Below are 24840 nucleotides of genomic sequence, written 5' to 3' on the forward strand. Positions count from 1 at the left end.
TCCAAATGTTAAAATGGCTATACAATGCTCCCTTCCCCAAATCTATAATTCCCTCATTCTAGCCAATAAATTAAATTCTTAGGAATGGGATATAATTTATCAACATATTAGTAAGAATATATGTTTCTATTTGGAACTGTAAAATATATATTCATTTTAACTCAAGGATATATTTTGTATATTACTGGGGTTTGTCAGGCTAATATGTAATTATTTTTTCTAAAGGGTATAATCAGTCCCCAGTAATGATGGTGTATGTATCTATCAATCCATTTTACTATTCTCACCCTACAAAATAAGTTGAGAATTTTAGCAATTAATAAATATAACTACTTATTCTTGCCATCTCACACAGGCATGCAAAACTACCAGCAACAAAAATAAACACACCACTACTATCACCAAAACCCAAAACAAACTGAGGACAAATGCTAAGAAACATTTGAGAGGATTAAGGAACAGACCCAGATGATTACCCAAACATCAGGATCTGTGTTAACACCAACAGGCCTCTCTCTGCAAAAAAGGGAAACTAGCTATCCAAGAAAGTGCTAATTTGCTTTGGGTAGTTCACTCGAGTGAGAAGTTGAGATACAATGCTCACCTGAAAAAACACTGTGTGTATGTTTATAGTAGGGGCTAAAATAAACAAACAAAAACAAATAAAAAAGACTGTTTCCAGGTCACTCTGTAGCCAGGTGATTGAGGCAGCTGACCCCACACCACAGGTCCCATGGTTTGAGTCCCAGACTCTGCAGCCTGAGAAGTCTCAGTGTGTGTCCAAGTCCTGAAAGTCAGGAGAGATGGAGGAAAAGGGATTGCACTTTCTTTTTTTGGAGAGGTTTTTGATATAGGGAGCATGTACTCTCCAGAAAGAGAGAGAGAGACAGAGACAGAAAGTGAGAAATCACCCCCCACAGTGGGGATGGCCACGCCGCAATCCCTTCTCCTCCATTCTCCTCTTGGGATCTTGGGCACGCAAGCACACGTGCTTGGCGTGAGTTTAAGCTGCCGGGTCCAGGACTCGACTACATGGGAGTTCAGTGACGTAGCCATTTCGCCATCTGCTGGTCCCAGGGAGTGAGCTTTCTTTCTCTTTTTCTCTCTCTTTCCCGGGGAAGTGCACATGCCCTCTAGCAAATTTAAAATAAAAAAAAAAAAAAAGACTGTGACCTCCCTCTCTGGTCCCACTCTTTCATTTTTTCTCTTCCATTTTCCCCAGGTTCTACTCAGAACAGAAGGGTAATACATGGGGTCTTCGAAAAGAAAAGATCAGGGAATGTATCTATTATGAAAAAGTTACACATGGATTTTAAATTTTTTGCACCAAAATAAACTCGAATTAATATTGTACAATACATCTGACAGGAGCTAGTTTAAGGTACCAAGAAGAATAAGACATTAGTTTGAAAAGAGCCTCTATCAAACTAATATAAATTCTGCTAAAATTGGAGCAAGATTATACATCATATTTATGGTAAGGCATGGGTGGAAGAATGGTGAAATCATCAATTCTTTGCAAAAAGTTTATGGAGACAATGCCCAAGGAAATCAGCATTCTCCAAATGGAAAACTTGTTTCAAGGAGAGATAAGACAATGCTGAAGAAGACTCCTGCAATTGTAGACTGTCCACAACACTTTGCAAGGAAAAATTAATCTTGATTAAATGAAATAAAATACAGAGATGATAAAAATAAAAATGAAATAAAAACAAATAAAACCTACAAAAAATTGGAAAAATTAATTATTTGTGCCCTAATTGAAGAAGACCAACAATTAATAGCAGAAACAATAGACAACATCATAGACAGCTCAATTGGTTCAGCCTACAAATTTCTGACTTAATAATTAAAGTAGAGCATATTTTCTGCTTGATGAGTGCCAAAACCTTAGGGCCTAGATCAGCCATAGAATAGAGCTTTTTTTTTAAGAGGTTTTTTTTTTTTTTTTTTTTTTTTTTTTTTTTTTTTTTTTTTTTTTTTTTTTTTTTTTTTTGCTATAGAGCAGTGTGCTCACCAGAAAAAGGGACAGAAAGAGAAAAAACACACCCCAGGGGGGATGACCTTCTCCTCCATTTTCATCTCGGGATCTTGGGCACACACGCACACATGCCCGGCATGAGTTTAAGCCACCGGGTCCAGGACTCGAACTGCAGTTGGCTACATGGGAGTTCAGCAACATAGCCATTACGCTAACTGCTGCTCCCAGCTTGCTTTTCTCTTCTTCCTTTCTTTCTTCTTTTTGGAGAGGTTTTTGCTATATGGCACATGTGCTTGCCAGAAAGAGAGAGACAGAGAGACAGAAAACGAGAAATCACCCCCCAGGAGGGATGACCATGCCACAATCCCTTCTCCTCCATTCTCTTCTCAGGATCTTGGGCACGCATGCACATGCACCTGGCATGAATTTAAGCCACTGGGCCCAGGACTTGAACTGCGGTCGACTACATGGGAGTCCAGTGACTAAGCCATTATGCCAACTGCTGGTCCCAGAAGTGAGTAGAGCTTTCAACAGAAATTTTAAATAAGTGGGATTAAGATCCTGAAGCACTTCTTTGAAGAACTATAGCATGAGATGACATGTGACTTCAGCAGTACGTTCCTAGAGACAAAACACAGTCAAAGCAATATGGCTACAACGGGTGAAAGCAAAGTAAAAGCAGACTAGCCAAGGGCAAAGGTTATGCCAGCCGTTTCTGGGGTGCTCAAGGCATTTTATGTTTATTAACTTTCTGGAGGGCCAAAGAACAAAACATCTGTTTATTATGAGAATGGTTTGAAAAAGCTGAAGATATAGAGAAAAATGCCAGAGAGCCCTCCTCAACCACAATGCTCCTGCCTTTTCTTCTCATCAAACAAGGGTGATTTTTTTGCATCTAGCTTGGAAATCATTAGCCATTACCTTAGAGTCCTGATTTGGCTTCTTCTGAACTTCTTTTTGTTTCTTAATTTTAAAAAAATATTCAAAGGGCATCTATTTTCCTTCTAATAATATTGAAGACTGTATTGACATGGTCAGGTTTCCAGGACCCTGTCCTTTAGGGATGGACTAAACAGTTGATATCGTCACTTAACTAAAGTGTTGTGAACTTGATATAGCTTATGTAGAGAAATAAAGTTTGTATTTATTTTTATGTTTTTTTTTTTTAGAAAGATTTTTTGCTATAGAGCGCAAACACTTGCCAGAGAGACAGAAAACAAGAAATACCCCTAGGGGATAATGACTATGCCACAATCCCTTCTCTTCTCAGGATTTTGGACACACATGCACATGTACCTGACAACCCAGCTAGGTGTGAACCTAGGTGAATTACGGAAGCTCTCAAAGCCTCCTCTTTTCTATTAAAAAAAAAAATTGTGAGACCAGTAGATGGCATAATGGTTATGTCACTGGACTCCCATATAGTCGATTGCAGTTCAAGTCCTGGACCCAAAAGCTTAAAATTCACACCAGGTGTGTGTGCGTGCATGCTTAAAATCCCAAGAGGAGAATGAAGGAGAAGGGAGTGCAGTGTGGCCATCCCCTAGGGGGATGATTTTTCATTTTCTGTCTCTCTCTCTCTAGTGAGTGCACATGTCCTATAGCAAAAGTTTTACTTGCACAAAAAATGAGCATTAAGAAAAAAATGTTTGATTAAATGCTTCTGCAAGCTTAATTCTGCCAGGAATATTGTGGAAGGCTACATACTGGATTTTGCACATGAACAAATGTTTGTCCATTTTGTACCCTTCCCCTAACATGGCTGTCTGCTTCTGTAAACCTGCTTGCTCTTCCCATGAGAAAATAGCTAGTGCTAAAACCGCATCCGGGACGAAATCCTGTACCTGCTACTGTCTTTGCTAACTAGCCTGAAACCCTTTTGTTTAGCAATGTAACTGCTTACATGGAAACCCCACTCCCCTCAGAAATAATTAACCTGCTTGATTCAGCTTCTGTAACTGCCTGCATAGAAACCCTTGGTAACTGACTGCCTGTAAAAAGACTACTCCAACTGCAGTCGGGGCTACAGTTCTGACTCTTGGTGCCCCCTTCCCCCCGAGCCTCAGACTGTAGTTGCTGGCCAGCTAATAAAGACTCCCTTTAAACTTAATCTGGCTTTGGCAGTCGTTCATTTGGTGGCACTCTACAACAATATCTCTTCTGAAACACAACTTGTTTTGTTGTTATTCAGAAATGATACAGGTCCACATTGCTGTTAGCCAATAATATCAAAAAGCAGAACTTTACATACAAATCAGGGGTGAAGCTTTCGTCTGTGTAGATGATTGTATCTTGAGCCATGTCTTCTTCTGAAGTGGCTCTCCAGAACGCTGTCAGCTCTGATCTCATATATCTGCGCTGATTATAAATATGTTCGTGGCAAGGTGGCATCTGCTTGACAGTATTGACATCCACGTCTATGTGTGTGGTGGGATACGGAGCATACATGACTTGTCGGAAGGGTAGCACAAAGCTGCCAGTTGAATCCTGTCAAAATGAAAAGAAAATTTACATACCAAATGATATGAAGAATTATGTATTTTTTAAAAGAATTAATTATTTAATTTTATTTATTATGATCATTATTATTTTAATTCCCCAGAGAGAGACAGAAAGAAAGTGAGAAAGCAAGCTAGCAGGTCCAGGACTCAAAGCACGGTCGGCCATGTGGAAGTGATAATCCAGCGCTTTAATGACCACACCACCTGCTAGCCCCAAAGAATTATGTTTTAATTAAAGAAACTGGTTTTGATTTAGCAAATCCATTGCTAGACACTTATCCTAAGAAATTAAATCACAATTTTCTGCAAAGTTCAGGAGTGTTCACTACAGAGCTGGTTTTAATAGCAAAACATCAGAAACAATCCAACCATCCTCAAAACAGGACTGACTAAATACAGATTTATTGTTTAGCTACTAAAAAATGAAGTTGCAGAATTTCGTGCTAATATTGAAAGAAATTTATAATGTACTGTCCCCCAAAATGGATTAAAACACAAGAGTATAATCCAATTATAAGTAATGTTGAGGAGGACTGAAGACAATATATACAGGAAAAAAAGGCTAGAAAGAAATATGCCAAATATTTATGGTAGTTATTCAGTAAGTTATGAAACCATAAATGACTTTTTCTTTCTTATTTTATACTCATCTCAATGAGTTTTATTTTTCCCATTTGCTATCAGGTGCAAGAGCTCTCCAGAGAAAGACAGAGAGGGAAAGAGAGAAAGCCCCCTTGGGGGGATGACCATGACCATGTCGCAATCCCTCCTACATTCTCCTATTGTGATTCTGGGCACATACGTACATGCACCCTGCATGTTTTTCAAGCCACCAGGTTCACTGCGCATTTGGATTCACTCAAATGCACAACTGGTTCTGTGGAATCCAGTTGCCTTAACCACAATGCCACCTGGCTGGCCTGAATACAAATTTTTATAATAAGTAAAACATTTATTTCTTTCCAGGTACCGTCATCTGGGTAACCAGTTACCATGTAACAAATACCTATTGAGGTACTGTGCTGTGTGCTACGTACCAGAAGACGGGCTAGTTCCACTTTTTTCACTCTTAGAAAGCTGCAATTATTTTGGCATAATGTAAAGGTATTTTCTGGAAGACTATATAATTTAGACCTGCACAGAGAACTCGAATACTCTTTTCATTAAATCGTAGTTTCTAGTTTGCCTCCACACCTGGTATAGGTGTCTTTCAGGGATAAAATTATATAATTAAGTAAGACAGTGTTGCGAAAATAAAAGTATTGAGCATTTTATTGTATTATGCTTTTAACAGGAAGAAGTTCTTATTTACACACCGGTAAAATTCAAATTAGAAATGTGTTTCCTTTAACTAGTTCCTACATTTAAATACTATTATTTTGAATTTACAGCAGGCACAATACTGAAAATGCAAAAACTGAATTTGTATTTGCAACAATTTTTAAAATGTTTTTGTTTTGATATGCCGACGTCCTTAAGGAAGTATTCACTGAGAAAAATCACATAATCATTAGGAAAGTTATTTATTCATGTCATTGACTATAATTGAAAGACCAATAATAGATTCAATAAAGTAAACAACTATTTTCCTTTTAATTATTGAAAACAATTGCTAATTTACACTTATCTGTTTTGTTCCTTGAAAAGTATATTCGATTAACTAGAAGAAAAACATACAATTTTTGTCTTATGTATTAAAAACATAAATGTGTGTTTTTTTCTAATATAGATTGAACATCCCTAATCCCAAAATCTAAAATCCAAAATGCTTCAAAATCCTTAAGATTCTGAGCACCAACATGACCTCTGAAGTGGAAAATTCAACCCATGACCTCACAGGCAGACTGCAGTCAAAAAGCTGCATTACAGTCCAGCCTTGGTGGTGCAGGCAGTGGCAAGCATACTGAGCTGCAGTATAGAAGCCACATGGCTGACTGCAGGTTTGGGTCCCTAGCCTGCTTGACCTGAAACGTACCAGGTGTGTGCCTGTGACCAAGATCCTGAAGACCTACAGTGTTGGAAGGAAGATGGCATAAGGAGACCCCGTTGAGGTGCCTCTTTCTCTCTCTCGTGAATACACACATGTGATCCATTATAAATAAAATAAACTTTACCTTTGGCTTGCATGTATAAGGTGTATATTGGGTCATCAAAAAAGTCACAATGTATTTTTGCATAGAAAAACAGAAAAAATATGTCACGACTTTTCCGACAACCCAAATACAAGTGAATTTAATATTTAAACTCAGGTTTCATCCCAAGATATTTCGTTATATGCAAACAAATATTACCAAATCAGAAATGTGAAACACTTTAGTCCCAAGCATTTGAATAAGGAATAGCCTCTCATTCTCTCTCTCTCTATATATATATGTATAGGATTAGAGCATTCATACACACACACACACACACACACATGAATTGCTCTCTCTATACATATATGTGTGTGTATATATACATACACACATATGAACTGTTCAAATCCTATACATTTAAGATGCTTGAAAATTTTTTTTATATGAATGAATATGGCAATACAAACACAAAATGGTAAAACAAACTCAATTCTGGTCAGTGAAAAAGAAATGTTCCAATTTTATGTTTGATCTTAGCCCAAAAGCAGAGAAGTGATAAAATATTCACATTTCAGAAGTGCAGCCTGATTCAAGTATGTATTTAAAAACACAAAAAGTCCTAAAGTTAGTCTCATAGCTACAGGGAACACTTCTAAAACAAAGATATTCCACAGTGTTTCACTGATGATACTAACCATAAATCCGTAAGACATATAATCTGCTCAGAATTGTGTAAAGGAAGTTAGTCCTTTGGGCATATAAACATGTGGTGTACTGAATGCAAATATTTAAAATGCTTATAAAGAGTATCAAAAATTATTTAAAAAACAGGTTTATGACAAATGGAAACTATACCTTTAGCAGGCCCTGTACAAAGAGCCCTGACTCATATTTAAATGATGATTCTGTTTCACATAATCTGGAGCATTTTCTCTCTGCTGGAGTCAGAAAAAGGCATAACGTTCTCACTATCTATAAAAGAAAAGATTTTTACATTAAAACATGAAGAAAAAAGACCACTAGTTTGCTTATTAAAGATACTTGAATAAATTTCAGCTGTCCATAAAGTACATCCTGAGACGTATTCTTTAGTTAACCAGAATGGTCCATGGGTCTAACAGTCATTGCTTAAAGCAGGAGTTCTGTGGTCAAATAAGTTTAGGATATGCTTGATAAATTTACAACATGGTATCTCAAAGCCAGTAACATTTGAATACATTGACTCTCCTAAAATATGCAGATTTTTCTCTAACTTATTTGGCCATGGAACTGTTATTTCAATAGGAAATAATGACCTAATACAATTTTTGGTAGTATCTCCACCCTGCAGTAACTGCTTTTCAAACAAGCCAACAATTTTGGACAAGGCAACTAAATGCATTTAAATTAGGCAGAATTAGGCTTCTGTTTAATAGCTTACTCTGAGAAATCAATCACAACAAGTATCAAGGAGTGTTCAAATCTTTCAGTTTGATTTACAATAAGCAGCCCATTGGTGGGGATTTAGAAATCCCTGTTTCAAATAGGGTTTGACCTACAGCTCTACTAGAAAAGGCACTGGACTCTCACATGGCCAAGTTTGAGTCTCAGACCTGGCAGCTTGCTTTCTCACTCTTGTTCCTTCTCTTAGTAAAACTGAATAATAACAATAAATAAGTAAAATTAAAGTAAGTAATTCTTAAAAAAACCAAAAAACAAGTAACAATGTTGGAATTCAGAGGCATTATGTTAAAGCAGTGGTTTTCAATCGAGAAGGGTGGCAATATTTTTTTCTCAAATTAAAAAGACAAAAGGGGCAGCCCAGGGTCTAGCAGGTTGCATTGTGGTTAAGGTGCTAGACTCTCAAATGGCTGACCAGCTTTGAGACCCATACCTTGCAGCTTGAAAATCATACTGGGCATGCATGCATATGTGTGTGTGTGAGTGTGTATGTGTGTGCCCCAAATCCCAGGAGAATGGAGGAGACTGGATTGCAGTGTGGTCATCCCCCCTTGAGAGTGACTTCTCATTTTCCTTCTCATTGTCTCTCTCAAGTGCTCTAAGGCAATAACTAAAAAAACAAACAAACAACAAACAAAAAACAAAGGAAAAGGGGCAGCCCAGCTATAGCAGCACAGGCAGTGAGGGTACTGCCATGTGATGTTGGAAGCCATTTCAGAAGGCTTCAGGTTGTGTCCTGGGACTACCTGAACATGCTGGGAATTTCCTTGATCTTGCCAGGCTGCAAGGATAAGGTTGGACCACGGTGGGGAGACTGTCAAGAGTGTCTCTGCCTTTCTCTCATAAATGAAATAGGTAAACCTTAAAAAAGGAAAAAAGGGGACCAGCAGATAGCGTAATGGTTATATCGCCGGACTCCCACATAGTCTACTGCGGTTCACGTCCCAGACCCAACAGCTTGAAACTCACACCGGGTGTGTGTGTGTGTGTGCATGCCCAAACTCCTGAGAGGAGAAAGGAGGTGCAGGGATTGTGGTGTGATTTCTCACTTTCTGCCTGTCTCTCCTGCAAGTGCTGGTGTCCTATAGCAAAACTCTCTCTAAAAAGAAAAAAGGGAAGTTATTCTTCCTAAAAAGGATGGGGATGAGGAAATGCTCAAAAAAATACAGCCCCACCCATGGAGCATTTCTCCCTCCACCTAGCAGACTGAAAAGTCCTTCTGTAGAAACCTAAGGCTCTGAAAATCACAAATGGAAATCCTCCTATTCAGGGTAACTGAAATAACATGTAAATAAGATCACTTGCCCCTAGATGTGAAATAATGATTACATGAGAAATATAATTTTAGTCAACTGAAATTCATATGAGTACATAGAGTAGTTCATTAAAGAAAAAAAAAATTTTGATAAGAAAGTAATCATTCCCAACATATTTTTCCATAAAACTTTTTAAAAAGGTTTATTTAATTTTATTATTATTTGACCAGAGTGCGCGCGCGAGAGAGAGAAAGAAACAGGCAGACAGTCACCAGGTCTGGGACTCAAACTATGGTGAACCACATGGGATTTCAACCCCATAATCACTATGCCACCTAATGGTCCTTGAATAAGACTTTTAAAAAATTTTAGTTTTGGGGGCCAGCAGGTAAGATAGTGGTTAAGGCCCAGAACTCCCATGTGGTTGACTGTTGCTCAAGTCCCAAACCTGGTGACTTGAAACTCATGCCAGGCACATGTGCATGGGTGCCCAAAATCCCAAGAGGAGAATGGATAAGGGACTGCAGCATGGTTCCACCCCTGGGGGAGTGATTTCTTTCTGTCTCTCTGGGCACACATATGCACCCTATAAACAAAAAAATAAATAAACAAAAAACTCTGGGGGGAAAAAAAGAACTTTAGTTTTGCTTTGTAGATACATGCACTTATTACTACACTCTAATTAATGATCAGTGAAGACAAATATGAAATACCTTTTTTTAAAAAAATTTGCTACAGGGTGCATGTGTTTGCTAGAGAGACAAAGTGAGAAAACACCCCTTCAGGGGAGATGGCAATGCTGCAATCCCTTCTTTATTCTTCTCTCGAAATTTTGGGCATGCACGCACACATGCTGGTGTGTTTCCCAAGCCACTCGGTCCAAGACATGAGCTGCAGAATCCTCAGCCATGTAGGATTCAGTTGCCTTAACCACCATGTTATGGGCGGCCTTGAAATCTTTTATTAAAGGGGTTTTATGGCAGCCAGCAGGTGGCATGGTATTTAAGGCACTAGATTCTCACATGACCGACAACAGTTCGAGTCCCGGACCTAATGGCTGAAAATGACACCAGGCACGTATCTGTGCATGCCCCAAATCCTAGGAGAATGGAGAAGAAGGAACTGTGTCTTCTCAGGGGTGATTTCTCACTATCCTTCTTTCTGTTTCTCTCCAGTGAGTGTGCACATTCTATGGCAAAAGCTTTGAAAAAATAAAAAGGGATTTTATGACTGTATTAAGTCCTTTTATTATTTATTGCCTAATACATGGAAACATAATTGTTCATTAATTTTTCTTTTTAAATTCATCCATCTACTAGATCATCATCATGCATTTTTCTATGCAAAAATGCATCATGACTTTCCAGACAACCCAATATTTCTTCAATGAACAAAAGAGAGATAGACAGACAGAAATAGCACCTCCTACAGGATCCTGATGCCATGATCCATCCCTAGTTTCAAGTGCCTAGCCATACTCAGGAATGTCTCTGGACACAGACCTGAAACTTTCATGTGGGTTAGCCTCACAGAGTGTCAGTTTACCAATGTGCCCCCATCTGGCCCCTTATTAATTCTTTAATACTTCATATAGTACTAGAGAAAGTGGTCACAAACATTAATAAAACAGAACTTCCACTGACCACTGAATAGCAATACCTCCTCGAAAGGGATGAATTCAGGAGGAAAACTGGGACAAGAAAATTAAGAGGAATGAACAAAACATATTGCTCTGGAACTAGTACCAACGTACATGACTATTTTCATACTTATTAAAAACATCACTGGGAAATAGAAGTATTTTGAAAAATGTATTTATACACAACTGAGAGTGGTTCTTTTTTGGGGGGTGGGGGGAAGGTTTTGCTATAGGGCATGTGCGCTTGCCAGAAAGACAGGGAGAAACAGAGACAGAAAGCGAGAAATCACACCCCCCCACCCCCGGCCACACCGCAATCCCTTCTCCTCCATTCTCATCTCAGGATCTTGGGCACACATGCATATGCACCCCGTGTGAGTTTAAGCGACCAGGTCTGGGATTCATCTGTAGTCGACTATGTGGGAGTCCAGCAATGTAACAATTATGCCATCTGCTGGTCCTGAGAGTGGTTCTTATGAGTTATCAAAATGAAACTGATGAATGACTTCCTATTTACTCAGTTTATTTCAAACTAATTTTTTTAGATTATTGTCAAAGGTTGCATGCGCTCACTAGAGAGAGACAGAAGGAGAGTGAGAAATAACCCTTCAGGGAATATGGCCACACTGCAATCCCTTCTCCATCCTTCTCTCAGGATTTTGGATGCAAAACAGCACATATACCTGGCATGTTATTCAAACTGCCAGATCCGAGACTCAAGCTGTGAAATTGACTATGTAGGATCTAGCACCTTAACCACCATGCCACCTGCTAGCCTCAAACTCATTTTTGCCACAAGTTATCATAGCAAGTTGGTGAGATTATATTGCTTCCTTATACTACTAGAATATCTAATTGCAACCTAGTGATTAAATAATACTCCATGATGTGTTAGTTTTTAAAAGTCAGATCATCTTCTGCATTGTAAAGTAAATTACCTTATTCACTTTCTCAGCACTGCTACCTACTACCACAGAACAGCCACAGGTTTGCAAGTGTGAGCTGATGGCACTGTAAGTTAAAAAAAATAAAGATGAGAAAATATTAGCTATAAAACAATTTCACAAACTAAAAAAAAAAAAGGAAATGAATTTTGAAGAACTCCGAAAAGCTTATAAACGCTAAAGTTATATGCATAATGTATTTGTATAGGACTTTACATTTTCCAGGGGTCTTTCAGAGAAAGTCTCTCAACTGAACCTGAAAACAACCCAGTTAGTAAAAGATCATTTCATAGCTGAAAAAATTTGTGTGTCAAGAAGTAAATAATTTAAAGTCAAATGAGATTAAAAATAACATACAAGTGACTGACATTGAGCAGATTCATGACTAAAGTGCTTCTGATTCAAGCCATTAAGGTTTGAAGGCCAAATTCACTCCTGTCTCTGATATTTCATCATTAGCCTGAGGAAAAGACTGGACACAGAAGCAAATACTTGATCCTTTCACTTCTCATTTTTAAAAATAAAATTTTATGACAATCTGAATTTGTAAATAAACACTAATATAGTAGACGAGATAATACGTGTAGAGAACTTAGCATAGGTACTAAACATAGGCACTCAATAAATATTGGATATGACTATTATCATTTTCCTTAGAAGAAATATAAATAGAAAATATTAGGTATTAGCTATTATTAAGTGTTCTCTGTTCCAAACATTAATTATTTAACTTCATTTGTTAGAATTATTTTTTAATTTGACCAGAGGGAGAGAGAGTGAAAGGCAAAGTGAGAAAACAAGCTGGCAAGTCTGGGACTTGAACCCTGGTCAGCCATGGAGTTCAGCACCTCAACCATCAAGCCACCTGCCAGCCCCCCCAAACATTGTTTTAAGTGCTTTATATGATTTATCTTACTCAATGCTTACGACAATCCTATAACCTAGGTATTATTATTATTCTCATTTCACAGATGATGAAGTGGAGTAACACAGAATTCAGGTAGCCTGTTCAGGGTTATATAGAAATATCTCAGGTAAATCTGGTTTTGGAATCTATACTCTTAACTAAATTCCACTCTAAGCTAGAACATAACAATACAGATATAAATAATTTTCTATTATAGGCCTAAATAACTCAAGTCCATTTATAATGCAATTTAATTAGAGTTCTTAGTTTTAATTGTAATGAGATTAATTAGAGTTCTTAGTTTTAGCTGTAATGAGAAGTAAAACAAGAAACTAGAACCAAATAAGGAATCAAGATTTCTGGTCTGGCACTATTGAAACTCAGCTTCTTTAAATAATAAAAGCAGTAACATCATAAACATCACACACATATAATAAATGAAAAAGAACACACATTTAATCAATGGGTCAAATATACAATTTTGTCCCTAGCAGAATCTGAGTAGATAAGTATTCTATTTTCTTCCTTCCACATTTTGTCATAGGCAGGCATAAGATGTATATCTGCTCTACCCAGCTTATATAAAAAGAGTCAAAATTCTTACTTTAGAAGAAAGCCTTCATGACAACTGTCACCAATATCATCATCATTGAGTACTGTATCAGCTATCTAAAGTGCACAAGCAAACAACAAAACAAATTAGTCTGGCTACAACACAATGTTGAAATAATACTTTTAATACCCATGTTTTCTGAAGTCTAGATTCGCTTTGCCTTCATGTCTTAGAATCAAGACTCCCTATAAAAACAATCTCTGTGCAATACCATAAACGTTCAGAAGAACAAATGCGAAAGCTGCTCAGGCAGGTTAAGCAACAATTTTACAAGAACTTCCTCTTCTGAGCTGTCAGAATCAGGAACCAATCTTAATGACAAAGTCAGAAAGCAACAAGAACAGTGTCCTAAAGTTATCTTTGTATGCACAGTATGTGATTCAAAACTTCCTCAACAAATGATTAAGGAAACCACATTAGCGAAGATAACTAAATTTCTATTAGTAGCCACCAAGTTGCATATTCTGTTTCAAAAATGACTGTATTAAATACTAATTACTTCTATAAGGTCTAGAACTCTTCCTTCATATGAATAATAAAAATATGACTTCATATAAATAATACTGATGACAAATTATATACTACTAAAATTAGAATTAAAAAAATTAGAATAGTACTATATACATAATAGCAATATAACTCAAAGAAATTGATAATGGGTAGAACTGCTCCCATTTAATATTAGAACTTACATCTATTTCTTCAGGAACACTGTGTGATTTCATAGATGAAAGGAGTTCCATTACAGGAATTACTTCCCCAGTAAGCATTGGAATAATACTCTGACCCTGCACAATAAAGTAAAATGAAGTGAAGAAAATTACATCATATGGGATAAGCTGGTCAGTAAAAAAATCTAACACGAAGCCCAGAGTGTTGGTTTGACATTGCTACTTGGCAGGCTGGGACCACATGGGAAGGCAAAGTTTTATTTCTGGTTATCCTAAAAGCTGGGCACTGAGGTGTGCGCCTAGAGAAAGAGAGTGAAGCATACCCTCCACAGGGTCTGGTCACACTGTGATCCCCTTCTTCTAGTCATCCAGCCCATCTATCATGGATAATCGTGCATGTGCCTGGCATGTTTTAGGCTGACCAGACCTGGATTTGAACTACAGTTGTCACAATATGGGATCTTCCTTCTCTTCAACAGCATATTGCTGCTCCCAAACTTGAATATGAGGGATATTTAAAAATTAATAGGAAATGTGTATTATGAAAAAAAATCTATTCATATATTTTAAAATTTTCTGCACCAGAATAAAATCATACTTTAATTCTATTTTTCCATGAATTTTTGAAGTCCCCATTGTATATAAACTTTTAAGATACAGCTGAAATTTTTTTTTGGAGAGGTTTTTGCTATAGGGCGCGTGCTCTCGCCAGACAGACAGAGAGAGACAGAGAGATAGAAAGCGAGAAATCACCCCCCAGAGGGGATGGCCACGCCACAATCCCTTCTCCTCCATTCTCCTCTCGGGATCTTGGGCACGTATGCACACGTGCGCGGCGTGAATTTAAGCCACTGGGTCCGGGACTCGAACCGCGGTCGACTACGTGGGAGTCCAGCGACATAGCCATTACGCTAACTGCTGGTCCCTCCCAGCTGAAATTATTTTTAAGTCTTATCAATTTTCACCTAAATATATTTTTAAAATCATTTTTTAGAAACAATAAATTATTTTCCTCTCACATTTCACGAAATGATTTTATTCAAACTCTTTACATACATTGCCAAATTAGAATTGCTATCATCCCTATAGCCATTTTTGTTTGTTTTTATGTTTTTGCTATATGGTACATACACATGCTTGCCAAGGAGAGAGAGAAAGTGAGCAATCATTCCTAGGTGGGACAGCCATGCATGCCAAATCCCTTCTCCTTCATTCTCCTCTCAGAATTTTAAGCAGGCAAGCATTCACACCTTAAGTGTTTTTCAAGCTCCCAGAGCTGGAACTTGAAACACGTATTCTTGGCTATGTAGGATCTGGTGCCTTAACAACCAAACCACTGGCTAGCCATTTCTGAGTAACCTAACCCAGTTTTTTCATAGCCCCTTTCCATGGTAAGCAGCTTAAGAATTTAAATGTGATACTATCTCTGGAATTTTATCCTTAGCCATAGGCCCATTTATACAAATAGGAAATTTTAGTTTTGAAAATTCATCTGCTGGAGCGAGCAGATGCTGTAACAGTTACATCACCAGACTCCCACATGGCTGACTGTGGTTCAAATCCTGGAACCACTAACTTGAAACTCATGCTGGGTGTGTGTCTGTGCATGCCCAAGACCCCAGGAAGAGAACGGAGAAGGGATTGTAGCGTGACCAGCTTTGGAGGGGTGGAGAGGCTATTTCTCACTTTTCCTCTCACTGTTGCTATCTCTCTCCAGTGACTGCATAAACCCTAAGCAAAAACCCTTCACCAAAGGAAAAAAAAAAAAAAAAAAAAAAACTGCTACGATCACAACTCATTGCTTCTGCTTTTTTTTTTTTTTTAGAATTATTTCATTTTAATTATTATTTTTTAATTTGTTCTGGGGCACATACATCCATCAGAGAGAGACAGAAAAAGAAAAGTGAAAAAGCAAGCCACTAGGTCTGAGAATGGAGCCGTGGCCACCCATGTGGGAATCTAGTGCTTTAACCACCATGCCACCTACTAGCCTCTATTTTTGCTTTTTAAAGTAACATAAATGTTTTTTATAATTTCAATTATTACATATAATTCAACAATAATGACCGAAATCTCTTTAAATTCCCTTCCATGTAGAGGAGTTTTATCAGATGACAGCTATAAGCATCCAAAACTAGCACTGACTGAAGCTCTTTCAGACTAATGTATCTTCTCCAGGCAGTATTTATTGTTCAAAACAAAATAGCTGAAAACACATAATGTGAGATTTGGAAGGACTCAATTAAAAAGTAACTCCTTGTTTTTCAGAAAGGATAATTTTGGCATAATACTTGCCCTTAGCTTAAGCATCAACAGTGTTTCACATACACTCTCTCAGACATTTATCACTGTAAATGAATGGGTATCCTCAATAAAGCTCAACAAAAAACCCTACAAGTCTGAATGCAGAAGAGAATCTAAAGAAAATCCCCCAAGTTTCATTTCCCTAACTTAAACTTTACAGTAGGACAAGGTTTCCCCTTTGAAAATTTTGGTTTGTCCAAAATACGCTTTCCTTGTAACTTATAGGGATATTATAACGTTTTTAAGAAAAGCCCTTAAAAAAAATCGATTAATAGTGGTCAACTCAAATTTTCTTGTTTAAAAAAATATAATAAATCCTAATCCCAATAAAAGAATTCTATTTGGTCCTAGATTCCTTATCTTGCAATAACATAATGAATTACTCTATACCTAGTAGGTTAGAAGTTGGTGCAAGTCCTCCTCTTCTTGGGACCCTATTTATTGACTGCTAATTAAAGACTGGGCTTCTTGGAGTAAAGGAAAATCTTTTCTTGTAAGTCTCAGATCTTTCACTATTACCTCCCCTGACCTGGAAAGTTATTTACAGAAGGACAAACATATCTTTCTTTTTTAAGAGAGATTTTTCCTATAGGGCACATGTGCTTGCCTGAGAGAAAGCAAGAAATCACCCCCCAGGGGAGATGACCAAGCTGCAATCCCTTCTCCAATCTCCTCTTGGGATTTTGGGCATGCATGCACATGGGCCTGGTGTGAGTTAACCACCAGATCCGGGACTCAAACCAAGTTGACTGTGAGAGTCCAGCAATGTAACCATTATGTCATCTGCTGGTCCCCAAACATAATTTTATAAAGGAGATCATTTATAGGGTTTTATGTTTTCCTGGTTAATGCATGTTAATAAGAAAAATTACTAATTTTTTTAAGTTGCTAGAGGACACATGAACTTGCCAGAGGGAGAGAGGAAGACAGGCAGAAAACACCTCCATTGGGAGGCACAGTTATGCAGCAATCTCTTCTCCATTTTGCCAACCTACTGAGATTTGGGGCACATATACACATATCTGGTGTGTTTTTCAAGCTGCCAGTGCGAGATTCAAACCATGGTCAACCATGGGGAAGTAGCTTCCTTAGTCACCACTCGTGGGGGGTGCTTTCTCACTTTTCCCCTCCTCGTCTCTCTAGTGAGTGTACATGCCATCTATCAAATTAGGGGGAAAAAAGGCATAAACAAAATAGGTATCTCAGGAAATATATAAACAGTGTGTGTGTGTGTGTGTTTGTGTGTGTGTGTGTATGTGTGTGTATATATATATATATATATATACACACACATTTTTTTTTTGAGAGGTTTTTTTATGCTATTGGGCGCATGTGCTCGCCAGAAGGAGGCAGAGAGAGAGAAAGCGAGAAACCACTCCCCAGGGGGGATGGCCATGCCGTAATCCCTTCTCCTTCATTCTCCTCTTGGGATCTTGGGCATGCACGCACACATGCCTGGTGAGTTTAAACCACCAGGTCCAGGACTTGACCCGTGGTCAACTACATGGAAGTCCAGTGACATAGCCATTACGCCAACAGGCCTTGACCCGTGTTTAACTACATGGAAGTCCAGTGACACAGCCATTACGCCAACTGCTGGTCCCTAAACAGTGTAACTTTTAAAGATATGACATAAGGCTTTAAAGAAATATTGTGCTTAAAGATGTGCCTATACCCCCAGATACCTTAGTAATAACACTCATTCTCTTCCTGTTGTAATTATTTCTGTGGGACTGTTTGAGAAGCAACACCTTAAAGAAAATCCCATATATATAAAATGTTATATTTTTTACTAGGAACAAGTTATCTAAAACTTATTCTGTGAAAACAGAAAAAACAAAAGGGAACAAATATTAATTTGTAGATATAATTACTACTACTCTTTGTTTACTGATTTAACTTTTCAGGTCTGATATTTTAATCCAGTTTATTCTCTTTTATTTTTTTATTTTATTTTATTTTTTGGAGAGCTTTTTGCTATAGGGCACGTGCGCTCGCCAGACACAGAGAGAGAGACAGTGAGACAGAAAGTGAGAAATCACCTCCCAGGGGGGATGGCCACGCCGCAATCCCTTCTCCTCCATTCTCCTCTCGGGATCTTAGGCACGCACGCACAGGGCGCGAGTTTAAGCCACCAGGTCCGGGACTTGAACCACGGTCGACTACGTGGGAGTCCAGCGACATAGCCATTATGCTAATTGCTGGTCCCATTTTTTCTTTTATTTTTATTTATTTATTTTTTTCCAGTTTATTCTCTGTATCTCCAAAAGGCACTGTTCAGTTTTCAGGCTCACTGTGTCAATCTAGTATGTCTTCAATGCCATAACAAAAGTGGTCATGAGCCTTACACAGACATAGGTCATAGAACAATGGTACTGGAGTGTATGTGTCCTGTACTTTACCTGATCTTCCATTCGTTCCGTGCCTTCTAAGACAATCTTCTGGACACTTTCTTGCCTTTCCTGAGCAAGAGAAAATTTATTAAAAAAAAAAAACCCTACATTTTGATATTTGCTTATTTTTCATAACACAGTGAAATGCAGATATATCTTTGGGTAATTTAGTTCACAAGAAAAATATTTTCCATTTTAGGGAAAAAAGGAGGGAGGACAGAAAACACTGTGTAGTTCCAAAAAGTAAAATAGTTGACTTGCACTTTTCAAATGGAACAAAATCAAGTTGAAACTGGAACACTTTCCTAATTTTAAATAGTTTTCATAAACATGATAAATAAGGAGGCAAGTCTTTAAGCACAGTAAAGACCATTTTCTAAAAGATACTATTTTTCCTTACTAGCAGGTAAAGCCTTATAAAATTAAATGCGTTAATGGATTTCCATATTAGTATCAAACTGACAAGGACAATTAAATTTGTTCTTTAGATATGACAAAAGTATACCGAAATGTAAATATCACTATATATTAAAACTATGGGAATCAGGAAAAAACAATAATTTCCTCTAGCTTAATCTATAAAATTAAAAGAAACTGGTTCTAGAAACTATTTGGTCCAATCTCATTTAATAAATTTTCAAATTTGCCAGAGGGATTGAAGGGACCAAAGGCTTCATGGCCAAACACTTATGAAACAATGATCTATAACTGCGTATATCTACACATGGTACTAAGTGAAAGAGAATAAAAGGTTTCAGAGTCAAAGGCTCCAAGCAAAATCCAGACTCTAAAAGTTACTCTAATTCCTAATTTCTCTTAGCTTTAGTAATTTGCAATGTGGAGCATTTACAATGTGGAGCTATCCTCCTACCTTCCAAGGACATTATGATCACAGACAGCAGATTAGATCTACCTGTATTTACATGGCAAATGCCAAGTAATTCATAGCTACTTTTTGACTTGAATTGTATATTATTTTTAAAAATTAGATATACATGTATCAAAGAGCAAACTTTCGAGGCTAGGTTAGCATGGTTAAGTGTAAAAGCCACTCACCTTATGCATCCATATCCTTCCTTTCCGGATAATATGTGTTAATCTGTCAACACACACTCTGTGAAGTGGGAGGTAAAAACTAAGCTCTGTCTGGGGAAGTATAATTGACAGTCCATAGGTGCTCCGATCCCCATTCCAATTCCCATCGAAGATTAATGAAACAATAATTACTCCCTTTTCAGACAAGACAAAAAACTTTACGTCTATAGCCCCACTCTCTGCATTTCGAAGGATTTCTCCATTAAGGGTGTGGTTGGCAAGAAATGTTATTTCTCCATCGCTGAGAAGTACCTGCTCTGTCTTTGGAGCCCAAATGTGTCTCACTCTAGGACCAAGAATATTGTCCCAGTAAGCAAAGGTAGCTGCTAGTAAAGGAGATTCACCACTTAAAGCGATCTCTGTCTTGGCAACAGCTGGAGATGGTGGTGGGCAGAGTGTCGACATCACTGCATCCCAGTTGTCACATTATTGAAAAGCGCCAGAGACATCTAAACAATGACATACAAAACCATGATTAGACATATTAGGTTTCTCCTCTTAGTCAGGAAAGATTTAGAAGTCTGTCATCTCCTACCAGGATAGAGACATCAACTGGCATGGGAAGTACTCATTAAAAGTTTGCTGATATAATGATAACTTTATGAGGCATACTAACTTACTGCTTATATTCAGGAGATAATTTAGAAATCTAAAATATTAATGAACTGAAATAAAAAGGCCTTTCTACATTTATGTGAAATGTTATACACTAAAGCTCATCAAACAGACTTTCACAATTCCCGAATATCTGGTTTACGTACAATTTTGATATGACTGAATGTTTGGTCCCTAAACTATTGTAACTCAAGAGGAGTATAATGAGGTGAAGGCTCAGCTAGAGACCTTGATACTTATGCACTGAACTGTGACCCCAAAAAGATGTTCAAATCCTAAGCCCTGACGTATGTGAATGTGACTTTATGTAGAAATAGGTGTAATCAAGTTAAGACAGAGTCATACTGGAACAAGGTGGCCCCTAAACCAATGACTAGTAATGGTTACAAGGTGAGAGAGCAATCTGGAGATACAGTACATGAGAAGACAGCCATGTGAAGACAAAGGGCAGAGACTGGGATGACGCAACCAAAAGTCAAGGAAAGAGTTGCTAGTCACCGTCAGAAGCTAGGAAGAAGAAAGGCGTCTTCACTACATTCTTCAGCTCATCCCTTCCTGGCACCCAGATTGTGCATTTCTAGCTTTAGAACTGGGGGAGAATCTACTGTTGTTTTAAGCTGCCCAGTTTGTGATCCTTTGGTACAGTAATCTTAGAAAAGTAATACAACGTTTAACAGTGAAAAAAACCTTAAACCTGCTAACAGAACACCACCACCACCACCATCACCACCACCACAAAGGATGTAAGACTGAAAAAAACACAAATCTGGAACCATAGAAAAGTGGGCAAATATCCGCAACAAACTTTCTGGGTATCAAAATCAAGACAAAGATAAATACATTTAATATGCTAGTCAAAAAAGCATCATAGCATTTTATCAATACAAAAAGAGTAACGCCTTTATACTAAATGCCTAAGATTTAAAAAAGCTTCAACTACTTAGAACATGTAAAAAGCAAAAAGACTGGCTGGGTCCTGTTCAAGCCCTTCAATCTACTGAGAAACTAGACATAAAGATGGTGAACAAGCTCAGAGTCAAGCTGGAACCCGGGGCTTTTGGTCTTGCTTAACTTGCATATCTCAAAGGGACCCACTCAAATACTGAGAAACTAGACATAAAGATGGTGAACAAGCTCAGAGTCAAGCTGGAACCCGGGGCTTTTGGTCTTCTTGCTTAACTTGCATATCTTAATCCACTCAAAGGGTCCACGGGATATTATTAAACTAACCATTTCTGCAAGTATTGAAAATGAACACCTATAATCAAAGATCAAAAATGTAAAAAATTATGATAATTTAAGGCAAGTCTAAAATTATGAAATCTATTTATCACAACAGTAATGGAGAACAGCTAGTAAGTGTGTTAAACCTATTTCTGCCAGTCTGATTGCTTTGGGAGTTAACATCTATAACTACATTTATGTCAAAGCAAGTAACTTTATATCTACATGTTGACAAGTGTGGTCAGTTGGTGAACTCTCTTGAAAAGCACAGTGACATCTGTTTTTAGAGCATTAGATGAGGGCTTATATCATATTATGAATAGACTTACAGAGCCTGGCAACATTTAACTGTATGTATGCACAGTAATGGTTTAATATAAAGATAGTTTTTACATGTGTATTTTTTATTTCAGAAATTCACTTAGATAATATTTACTTATTAATACGTTACACCAATTTAATAGTCTTAAGAGATGACATTTGACAGCTGTATATAAGCTATGCAGCTTGTTTAAAATATTCACTGTTTTGGGGTCAGCCAGAAGCATGGTGATTAAGGCAGCTGAATCCCCTGTGGCCAACTGTGAGGTTCAAAGTCCTGGACCCAGCAGCTTGAAAAACATGCCAAATGCATGTACTTGTGTACTCAAATTCTCAAGCAGAAAACGAAGAGGGGACTGTAGTATGACCATTCCTTCTCAGTGTGCGTTCTCACTCTCCTACTCTCTCCCAAGGGAGTGTATGTGCCCTACAGCAAATTTAAAAACAAAATCCATTCTTTTTACAATTTCAACAGTCAGTTTTTACAATGATGTAAACTGGAATGTAACTTTGAATCAAAACCATAATGTTCCTTAGAATTAACATTAATGTATTAATCACTGACAACAGAAAACTAGAGGCCAAGAAAATGAACTAAGTAAATACACAGTTACAAAATTATATTGTAAATATATTTTTCTTTTTTAATAAAATGTGAATAATCACATATACATTATTATAACTGTAATATTTCATTATATTGAAAATAAAAGTATTTCCTAAAACAAGATTGAGCCCTAGAGCAAAATGTGATTGAATTATAGGAAAATTTTATTTTTTGTCTAGTTATGAAAATCGATCTATTATATTTTGCCAATAATTATACAGTTAGTCTCATCCCTAGTATAATTAGAAAAAAAATGAATAACGAGAACCCTGTTGAATTATTTAACTTTAAATCTTGCCAAAAGAAACAACCTGTCTTTGATGAGGAAAATCCATATATATAAATGTGCTTAAAAAAAAAAATCCATCAACATCAATAGTCTTTTTTCTACAAATCTTATATGTAAGTACTGTTGGCTACTCCAGAGGGTTATCAAACATTAGCCATAGTCTTTTGAGGGAAGCCAGAATCCAAACTGGGTGAGATGGTGGCTTGCCACTCCTGTAAACAAAGCACAGGGTTCATAAGCATTTATCCAATACACTTTCTGAAAATAATCCAACATGCGCAGACATATGATTACATTAATTAATATCTGCTAAAACTGTTACCATAGTGGTAAGTTTGAGATTTTGCCTTTTTTCCCCCTAAACCTTTGTGGAAAGTCAGCCCTCTCTTCCCTGCTTGGTATTTAGAAAGCTGGTTGGTCCATTATTATTGTAAATCAGCTACCTACCACCCTAAGGATTTCACTTCTTGTAACTATGCTTGCTATTTATCTTCTCACTGCTCTAAGGGAAGCAGCATCCTAAACCAGCCCCAAATGGAGCTGTCTAGGGCCACTTTAGGAACAGTGAACCGGTTTGTAATACCAGGCTATAACACCTTCTAAATTTTCAACAGGAGGCACGATTCAGAGATGACTTCTGGCCATCTCTCACAGATCCAAGATTCTCAGACTAACCTACCACTCCTTAGAACTACATTATTTAATGAACAGACCCCAAGGGCAGGCATAAAAGAAAGATATCTTCATTAGCTTTTTTTTTTTTTTAAACTTCGTTGAATACACATTTTGGCCTGCTAACATAGCCAAATAAAGACTTTTTAGTAAGTTGTATGTAATTGTTTCCTGGAACAGGTAAGTACTGGCTTAGTGTGTACACTCTGCAATATGGTCTGCAATTTCTTTTTGTTTCATATGTACAAAGAGCACAGTCATCACAAATCAGTTTCCAAGTGATTCAGGGTTATTCTAGAGTGGCAGGGTTTGGCAGAAGTGCTGGTAATATTTCAAATATTCTGACTCTATATTACGAATAGCTCATGTGTGGCAATCTTGCTTAGGTAATGTTCCCAGATCATGTTATAAAGTTTTCCAAAGTCTGAGAAAGACCATATTTAACAGTATTTTCTTTTTCTTTTCTTTTTTTTTTTAAATATGGTACACTTCATGAATTTGTGTGTCATCCTTGCGCAGGGGCCATGCTAATCTTCTCTGTATCGTTCCAATTTTAGTGAATGTGCTGCCGAAGCGAGCACTCCAACAGTATTTTCTACTCCCTTTCTAAACCTTTTGTACACAAGAAATGTTCGAATGTACACCCTTCCTTTGCACCCCCAGTGATGGATGGGAACAGTCTGAGCATGAATCTGTCCACCTGCCACAACCAGACTGTACTCCACTGGAGCCTAATAATCTCTATCGCAGCTAAAAGGGCCATCCCTCCTGAGCAAGGGCACAACCTCCCTCCTTTTCCAGAACACAAAGCCCGGTGGAGTTCAGCGTGGCCAGAAAGACTGTGTGGACACAGACGTGTAATCAGTGCACTTCTTTCTGCAAATGATTTCCATCCGTGAAATGATGCCCAAGTTACAACGCTGACTTCCTTTAAGTAAGACTGTAACCTCAGAGCTGTGAAGCAACTAGGTCATGTCCCACAGAGTACACTCAGTCTAGCACTGCTGCTCACACTTAAGACATCAGCACTCTTTACAAACGGAATTCTGTAGGCGTGCAATATGTCCACACCCCCGCCACGTTCAGCGTTATCTTCCCGCCGGCAGGGACCATCTAGTAAACTTCAACCTGGTCCCGAGGAGCTGGAAGCCATCTGCCCTCTGGCCTTCTTCCCGGCCAGGCCTCCCGGGGCCCGAGGTTCCTTTCCGCGGAGCCCACAGAGACAGCGTTCCTGGCGGGTCACCGCTGGGTCCCCAGGAAGGGGCCGGTTCTAGGACTGCTGCGGGAAAGCAG

General features: G+C 37.9%; 1 protein-coding gene and 1 non-coding gene across 7 annotated transcripts in view; both read right to left on the reverse strand.

The window, feature by feature from the left end:
* The window catches only part of C9orf72 (C9orf72-SMCR8 complex subunit), a 48129-nt gene extending 27777 nt beyond the window's left edge, over positions 1-20352 (reverse strand). The window contains exons 1-7 of one of the 6 annotated variants that reach the window (XM_027769793.1): positions 19781-20338; positions 18734-18793; positions 14049-14144; positions 13348-13412; positions 11831-11903; positions 7413-7529; positions 4233-4468 (exon numbers count right to left, since the gene is read on the reverse strand). In XM_027769793.1, coding sequence (XP_027625594.1) covers positions 4233-4468; positions 7413-7529; positions 11831-11903; positions 13348-13412; positions 14049-14144; positions 18734-18793; positions 19781-20224 — 1091 coding nt within the window. In that variant the 5' untranslated portion in view covers positions 20225-20338. Of the gene's footprint in view, positions 1-4232; positions 4469-7412; positions 7530-11830; positions 11904-13347; positions 13413-14048; positions 14145-18733; positions 18794-19780 lie in introns of all 6 variants that reach the window. The other 5 variants (XM_027769794.1, XM_027769795.1, XM_027769792.1 and 2 more) reach the window with 5 other exon arrangements.
* Positions 20353-24021: 3669 nt separating this feature from the next.
* Positions 24022-24128, reverse strand: LOC114006846 (U6 spliceosomal RNA). The gene has a single exon (XR_003548517.1). It is a non-coding gene; the product is annotated as a U6 spliceosomal RNA (small nuclear RNA).
* Positions 24129-24840: the final 712 nt, after the last annotated feature.

The sequence above is a fragment of the Tupaia chinensis genome, unplaced genomic scaffold (genome assembly GCF_000334495.1).
Source record: "Tupaia chinensis unplaced genomic scaffold, TupChi_1.0 Scaffold000093_1, whole genome shotgun sequence".
Lineage (NCBI taxonomy): Eukaryota > Metazoa > Chordata > Mammalia > Scandentia > Tupaiidae > Tupaia > Tupaia belangeri.